At 42.7% G+C, this 8465-nt stretch overlaps 2 protein-coding genes across 2 annotated transcripts; both read left to right on the forward strand.

The window, feature by feature from the left end:
* LOC141786308 (uncharacterized) lies at positions 1–1247 on the forward strand. The gene has a single exon (XM_074665041.1). It carries the CDS (start codon positions 221–223, stop codon positions 1115–1117), a length of 897 nt encoding a protein of 298 aa, XP_074521142.1. The 5' UTR covers positions 1–220; the 3' UTR covers positions 1118–1247.
* Positions 1248–1775: 528 nt separating this feature from the next.
* On the forward strand, positions 1776–4698 carry LOC141786307 (uncharacterized). Its single transcript, XM_074665040.1, has one exon. The coding sequence runs from the start codon at positions 1910–1912 to the stop codon at positions 4298–4300; it is 2391 nt and encodes a 796-aa protein (XP_074521141.1). The 5' UTR covers positions 1776–1909; the 3' UTR covers positions 4301–4698.
* The last annotated feature ends 3767 nt before the right edge of the window (positions 4699–8465 follow it).

Consider the following 8465-nt stretch of genomic DNA (forward strand, 5'->3'; position numbering starts at 1 on the left):
TTTTTCCTTTACTCTGTGTACAGCACGGTCGTGTCGTTCGCTCTCAATCTATCTGTTGTTTTACCTGTTACGGACTTTCACTCTTTTCAATCTTGCCATCTTATCGATCTATAGTAGTTTACACCAAGCACTCTGCCTTTTTTCCCACAAGGGTGTATACTTTTTCGGTGTTTCTGACGACTGGTTTTCCTGTTAGCCTTTTAGCTCCCCAGCACTAGCGATGTCTCTCCACTCCAGCTCCAGCTCTCACTCTGACTCTCCTTCTGCAGCTCGTTTCTGCCCGATGTGTCAGATGTTTAGTTATTCCTCTTCCTCCTTTACGGATAATGATATTTGTATTAAATGTAGCTTATTTGTAGCTCTGGAGGCGAGGGTTTCTGAACTGGAGACGCGGCCCCGCACCGAAGCTAGGCCACATTTAGCTAATGCTAGCCAGCCCCCTGTAGCCGGTGCGGGCCGTCTTAGCTTAGCCTCCCCCCCGGCAGATCCCGAGCAGCCGGGATGTAGTGGCTGGGTGACCGTGAGAGGGAAACATAGCCGCAAGCATAAAAATCGCACGCCGGACAGCCGTAACGTTCACATTTCCAATAAATATGCCCCTCTTAGCAACACACCTGCTAGGAAACTCAACACTCTGGTGATTGGTGACTCGGTAGTACGGAATGTGAAATTAGCGACGCCAGACACCATAGTTCAGTGCCTCCCGGGAGCCAGAGCGGGCGACATTGAAGGCAACTTAAAACTGCTGGCAAAGGATAAACGTAGATTTCGTAAGATAGTTATACATGTCGGCGTTAATGACTCCCGACGTCGCCAGTCGGAAGTCACAAAGATTAATGTGGAGTCGGTGTGTGCTTTGGCCAAAACTATGTCGGACTCGGTAATTTTCTCTGGCCCCCTGCCAAATAGGGCAAATGATGAGATGTTTAGCCGCATCTCCTCATTCAACCGCTGGCTGTCGAACTGGTGTCCAGATAATGGCGTGGGTTTTATTGACAACTGGCGATCCTTCTGGGGCAAGCCTGGTCTAATTAGCCGAGATGGCGTTCATCCCACTCTGGATGGCGCAGCTCGTTTAACTAGAAATCTGGCTGATTTTATTAGTTTACCCATCTGACAACTCAGAGTGGAGACCAGGCAGCAGAGCAGCAGTCCTACACGCTCCTCTGCGTTTCCCTTAGTGCAGTTTCCCAGCCACTCCTGTTGTAACATAGAGACTGTGTCGTTTCCCCGACCGAGACCCTTTTTCTATAACAATAAAAATACCAATAACAACAATAATTATTATAACAACAACAACTACTACTTTAATAATAATAATAATAAAAATAATAATAATAATAATAATAATAATAATAAAGGAGTGAATTATGATAATCTTATAAAAATTAAAACTTCCGGTGCGGATGAACCACATGACGTTAAAGTCAAATGTGGTTTGTTAAATATTAGATCTTTATCATCTAAAGCTGTGCTAGTTAATGAACTTATATCAGATTATCACATTGATTTACTTGCTCTGACTGAAACCTGGCTGTGTGAGGGTGAATATGTTAGTTTAAACGAGTCCACTCCTCCCAGTCACCTTAATACTCATAACCCTCGAGACACAGGCCGTGGGGGGGGAGTGGCAGCTATCTTTAACTCTAGCTTTAATATTAGCACTAGACCTAAACTAGGCTTTAGCTCTTTTGAAAGTCTTTTTCTCAGTTTCTTGCATCCAGCTGTAAAAACCGCGCAACCGTTTTTGTTTGTTATCGTCTACCGGCCTCCTGGCGCGTACTCTCAATTTCTCTCCGACTTTTCAGAGTTTCTTTCTAATATCGTTCTTCTGTCGGATAAAATTATCATTGTCGGTGACTTTAATATTCAGGTGGACGTCGTTGACAATAGTCTTTGTATTGCCTTCATGTCTTTACTGGATTCTTTTGGTTTCACACAGTCTGTGAACCATCCTACTCATCGCTTTAACCACACCTTGGATCTTGTTCTTGCTTATGGCGTGGAACCTGTCAACTTGGCTGTCTTGCCGCAGAATCCTCTTCTGTCGGATCATTTCTTCATTACTTTTGAATTCTTGCTGTCGGATTTCTCACCTGCGAACAAAATCATCTTGTCCAGGAACTTGTCTGACAGAGCTGTAGACATTTTCAAGGAAGCTATTCCTGCTGCCTTGGATTCTTGCTCTACTTTTGCAGAGAGCTCTTGTGCTCCCTCTCAGCTTGATCAACTTGTTGCGGATACCACGGGTTCTCTTCAAGCCGTCCTCGATTCAATTGCTCCGCTCAGACAGAGGACTCTCAGACGACATCGTTCCGCTCCGTGGTACAACGCTCAAACTCGTGAGCTCAAACAACAATCGAGGAAATTAGAAAGAATATGGCGTTCGACTAAAACAACCGAATCCTGCTCGCGTTGGAAAAATAGTCTAAATGAATATAGAAAGGCTTTGCGACTTGCGCGTGCAACTTACTACTCGACTCTTATAGAAGAGAATAAAAACAATCCTAGATTCCTTTTCAGCACTGTAGCCAGGCTGACAAACAGTCATAGCTCTACTGAACCATGCGTTCCTCTATCGCTTAGCAGTGAGGGCTTTATGAGCTTTTTTAACAATAAGATATTAAAAATTAGAGATAAAATTAGTAGCGTGTTACATGCAACCGTGATAGAACCTTCGATCGATGGCGAATTTGCGGAAACGTCGCTTAGAGCTAATATACTCCTGGACTGCTTCTCGCCTGTGGACCTGTCAGAGCTGGATTCAACTGTCACTTCAGCCAAACCATCAACTTGTCTTCTGGATCCCATCCCAGCTTGGCTGTTAAAGGAAGTCTTTCCCTTGGTCGGATCTTCTTTGCTAAGGATGATTAATGCGTCTTTACTGTCGGGCTACGTGCCCCAACTTTTTAAAGTTGCTGTTATTAAGCCTCTTCTTAAAAAGCCTACACTTGATTCAGGCTCTTTTGTCAACTACAGACCGATATCTAACCTCTCTTTCGTTTCTAAGATCTTGGAGAAAGTTGTTGCGAGTCAGCTCTGTGATTTTCTTCATAGCAACAGTCTTTTTGAGGTCTTTCAGTCTGGGTTCAGAGCTCACCACAGCACTGAGACTGCGCTGCTGAAAGTAACCAACGATCTACTTTTGGCTTCGGACAGTGGTCTTCTTTCTGTGCTTGTCTTGCTTGATCTTAGTGCCGCTTTCGACACTATTGATCATTGCATTCTTCTGAGGAGATTAGAGAGTCTTCTTGGTATCTCAGGAACCGCTTTAGCCTGGCTTCGATCGTATCTTTCGGATCGACATCAGTTTGTTCATGTGAACAACGTCTCTTCTTCTCACACCAGGGTGCAATATGGAGTTCCTCAAGGTTCAGTGCTCGGACCGATTCTTTTCATCTTGTATATGCTTCCTCTCGGCACTATATTGAGGAAACACTCCATAAACTTTCACTGCTATGCAGATGACACTCAGCTTTACTTGTCAATGAAGCCTGAAGAAACCAACCGCTTATCTAAACTTGAAGCATGCCTCAAAGACGTAAGGTCCTGGATGAGCAGAAACTTCTTACTGCTGAACTCAGAGAAGACTGAAGTCATTGTTCTTGGACCTAAACATCTCAGAGAAGCTTTCTTCAACAACATCGCCGCCTCTGACGACATCAGCTTGGCTTCCAGCACCACTGTCAGGAACCTGGGAGTTCTTTTGGATCAGGACCTGTCCTTTAACTCTCACATCCAACAGGTCTCAAGGACGGCATTTTTTCATCTTCGCAATATCAAGAGAATTAGACACATCTTGTCTCGGAGCAACGCTGAGAAACTGGTCCATGCTTTCGTTTCTTCTAGGCTGGACTACTGTAACTCTCTTTTATCCGGCTGTCCTAATAAGTCTATTAGGACTCTTCAGCTGGTTCAGAATGCTGCCGCTCGGGTACTGACTTGGACTGGGAGGAGAGAGCACATCTCTCCAGTGTTAGCGTCTCTACACTGGTTATCTATAAAATCTAGGATAGAGTTTAAAATTCTTCTTTTGACTTACAAAGCGCTTAATGGCATCGGGCCATCGTATCTTAAAGACTTAATTGTTCCGTATAATCCGTCTAGGTCTTTGCGTTCTCAACATGCTGGTCTGCTCGTTGTACCTAGGGTCTCTAAAAGTAGTATGGGAGGTCGAGCCTTTAGTTATCAGGCTCCTCTTCTTTGGAATAACTTACCGGTTGAGGTCCGGGGAGCAGACACGGTCTCAACCTTTAAGAGTAGACTTAAAACTTTCCTTTTTGATAAAGCTTACAGTTAGAGCTGGATCAGATCTGAACCAGCTCTTAGTTATGCTGCTATAGGTTTAGACTGCTGGGGGGAACTGACACACAGGGCTCCTGTTTCCCTCTTTTTCTGTCAGTCTAACTTCTAGTCTTACTGTCCTGTTATAGTTACTGACCATACACCTCTCTGGGAGGGTCTGAGTTTGTCTTGTAGGTTCCTGGGGATCGGTGAAGAAGACGGCCTGCTGCTGTGCTCCTGTCCGACACCAGCTACTACAGCTTTGGATTTGGCCTGCTGGTTTCACCTTAACTGTCGCCACAGCGCCAAACTTCAGACTGCGTCTGTTTCTCTCTCTCTCCCTTTCTGTGTGTGTGTGTGTGTGTGTATGTGTGTCTGTGTGTGTGTCTGTGTGCGTGTGTGTGTATCCCTACCCCCCCCCCCCCCCGCTCCTCCCCCCCCCCCCCCCCCTCTCTCCCACTCTCTCTCCTCTATCTGTCTCTCTCTAACCCCAACACAGTCGAGACAGATGTCTGTCTAACATGAGTCTGGTTCTGTCCGAGGTTTCTGCCCGTTAAAGGGAAGTTTTTCCTTGCCATTGTAACTTGCTAAATGCTGCAAAGTCCTGTACTCATGGTGGATTAAGATAAGATAAGACTCCTTATCTTGTCTTGATGTTGGGTTTCTGCTAATAAAATTTTATTAACATTTACGGGTCTAGACCTGTAAATGTTTTTGTAAAGTGTCTTGAAATAACATTTGTTATGATTTGGCGCTATATAAATAAAGATTGATTGATTGATTGATTGTATAAAGACTTTTTGAAGTATAGAACTAAAGACACTGAAAACAGGTATATGAAATACTAAAATAAGTTTAACAATCATAATGAGGACCAATAAAAAAAATCTGTCATCAGCAGCTAATCACTCTCTTAAGCTCTGCTAGAAGGGAGGATAGGGGCCAGTAGATTCCAGCTCTCACAGTGGTTATTAGGCCGACTATTATCGCTCTAGTCATCGTGTGCATGTTTGCTTGGAGTTTTCTCCAGTACTTACCTGTGTGTGTTTTCCAGTGCCTCTTCAAGAACACTCCTGCAGCTGTTCACGTGACAGCCACTCTCTCCCTCACATCACCTGTTCATCTTAAACACAACTCACAATAAAAACCCTTAAGCTGCTTCTGCGTCCACCTCTCCTTTTGGGTCCAAGTAAACCAGCTGGTTAAACCAACCCTGACAGATGTAATGATAAAAAGTAATGAACACATTGCAAATCACTTCAATGAATATTTTGTTGGTGTGGGGAAAAATTTTGCCAATTCATTTAGCCACCCTGGTAATACAGTCAATACTAGTATTACTGATGTGAACTCTCGAACAATTTCATAAAACTAACCATGAAGAAAGAAATAACTGATATCGTGCATAAAATCAACCCTTAAAGATCCACAGACTGGAACGATTTTGACATATCTTTGATTTAATTTTTTTTTTTTTATGTTGTTACAGTGTTAACCTCTATTTTAAATCAGTCTCTAATGGCTGGGAAATTCCCTAAAGGCATGAAAATTGCTGAGGTCAATCCAATTTACAAGTCCAGTGGTAAACACTTGTTCTCTAATTACAGACCCATTTCTCTGTTATCACAATTGACAGAAATTCTAGAAAAAAAAAATAACGATAACATACTTTGTGAACAATAATATGGATACAGGAACAACAGAACCCCCTTACATGCACTCACAGATTTCATAGAACAAATTACAAATGGTACTGAAAGACATGAATACACAGTACAGTGTAAATGGACTTGAGCTTATATGGACTTGAGCTTATATAGCGCTTTTCTAGTCATGGACCACTCAAAGCTGCTGTACACCACAGGTCACACTTACCCATCCACACCCATTTGCTGGATGATGGATCCAATTTTTACTATGACAGCTATCCATCAGTACATCTAACACAGTCACGCCCTTTCATACCCATTCACACACCACTGACGCAGCAGTGGGAGCAACTAGGGGTTAAGTGTCTTGCCCAAGGACACATCGCCATGTGTCGCCCAGAGCTGGGCTTGAACCTGCAACCTTCCGATTACCAACCAAGCGCATTCTCCAGCTGCGCCACCTCAATGTTGTGTACAATACACAATTTGTTCACATTAACAACCAAAACTCAACTCTGTCAAAAGTCACATGTGGGGTGCCCCAGAGTTCAGTACTTGGACAATTGTTGTTCATTTTGTGTATTAATGATTTATGTTTGGTTTCCAGCTCACAAGTGTATTTTATTTGCTGATAACAAACCAATCTTTTGTAGTGAAAAACACCTGAAACAGCTTCTGGATACTGTGGCGAGTGAACTGTAGACACTCAAAAAAATGGTTTGATGGCAACAAATAATCACACTCAACTTGGGAAAACTAAATGCATGATATTTGGAAATAGGGCAAAGATTATAACTACAATATCAAAATAAAATGGGTTAAGTTTGAAACTGTGTGTGAAAACACATTTTTAGGTTGTTTGCACAGTCACACACGCTTCATGCGCTCACTTTTATATATACACTCAACAAAAATGTAAACGCAACACTTTTGTTTTTGCTCCCATTTTTCATGAGATGGAGTCAAAGATCTAAAAATTATTCCAGATAAACAATACTACCATTTCTTTCAAAATTTGTTCACAAATCTGTCTAAATGTGCGATAGTGAGTGCTTCTGCTTTGCCGAGATAATCCATCCCACCTCACAGGTGTGCCACATCAAGATGCTGATCTGACATCATGATCGTCTGAGACCAGCCACTCGGACAGCTGCTGAAACAATTGCTCGTCGTCCTCATAGGGGCCTTAACCTGACTCCAGATCAACGCAGTAACAGACTTGAGTGGGCAAATCCTCACATTCAATAGCGTCTGGCACGTTGGAGAGACGTTCTCTTCACGGATGAATCTCGCTTTACATTGTTCAGGGCAGATGGCAGACAGCGTGTGTGGAGTCGTGTGGGTAAATGCTTTGCTGATGTCATTGTTGTGGATTGAGTGGCTCATGGTGGTGGTGGGGTTATGTTATGGGCAGGCACCTGTTATGGACGAAGAACACAGCTGCATTTTATTGATGGCATTTTGAATGCACAGAGATACTGTGATGAGATCCTGAGGTCCATTGTTGTGCCATACATCCATGAACATCACCTCATGTTTCAGCGAGATAATGCACGGCCCCATGTTGCAAGGATCTGTACGCAATTCTTGGAAACTGAAAATGTCCCAGTTCTTGCATGGCCAGCATACTCACTGGACATGTAATCCATTGAGCATGTTTGGGATGTGCTTGACTGGCGTATACGACAGTGTGTACCAGTTCCCACTAATATCCAGCAACTTCGCACAGCCATTGAAGAGGAGTGGACCGACATTCCATAGGCCACAATTGACAATCTGATAAACTCTATGCGAAGAAGATGTGTTGCACTGCATGAAGCAAATGGTGGTCACACCAGATACTGACTGGTTCTGAGTCCCCAGACCCCCAATAAAGCAAAAAAATAAATAAAATGCACATTTCAGGGTGGCCTTTTATTGTGGACAGTCTAAGGCACACCTGTGCACTAATCATGGTGTCTGATGAGCATCTTGATGTGGTACACCTTTGAGGTGGGATGAATTTTCTCAGCAAAGCAGAAGTGCTCACTATCACACATTTAGACAGATTTGTGAAAAATGTTTGAGAGAAATGATAATATTGTGTATCTGGAATCAATTTTAGATCTTTAAGTCCATCTCATGAAAAATGGGGGCAAAAACAAAAGTGTTGCGTTTATATTTTTGTTGAGTGTTTATACTTTTCTAGCTCCAAAACAATATGTCATGTACAGTGAGGAAAATAAGTATTGAACACGTCAACTTTTTTCTCATAACATTTAATTCCAAAGCTGCAATTTAAATGAAATTTTTACCAGACATTGGTATTAACTCAAATAATCCACACTTGAAAAGAAATCACAACGTTCAGGTCCATAAATAATGATTTTGTGGAATTAAGTACGATAACAAAGGAAAAAAGTATTGAACATACCATGGAAAGGCTGTATACTTTGGCAAGGAAATGCACCATACCACCTGAAATCTGTTAGTAATTATCACTTGAACTTCCAATTGGTGCAAACCAACATCAGCTGGACTAGAGCAAATTGA

Source organism: Halichoeres trimaculatus, unplaced genomic scaffold (assembly GCF_033239565.1).
Source record: "Halichoeres trimaculatus isolate MK-OKI-2021-1 unplaced genomic scaffold, fHalTri1.1 fHalTri1_scaffold_25, whole genome shotgun sequence".
NCBI classification, from domain to species: Eukaryota; Metazoa; Chordata; class Actinopteri; order Labriformes; family Labridae; genus Halichoeres; species Halichoeres trimaculatus.

What these genes read in the sequence shown, in the direction of transcription:
- LOC141786308 (XM_074665041.1), top strand. Translation starts at nt 221, where the DNA reads ATGTCTCTCCACTCCAGCTCCAGCTCTCACTCTGACTCTCCTTCTGCA.
- LOC141786307 (XM_074665040.1), top strand. Translation starts at nt 1,910, where the DNA reads ATGTCTTTACTGGATTCTTTTGGTTTCACACAGTCTGTGAACCATCCT.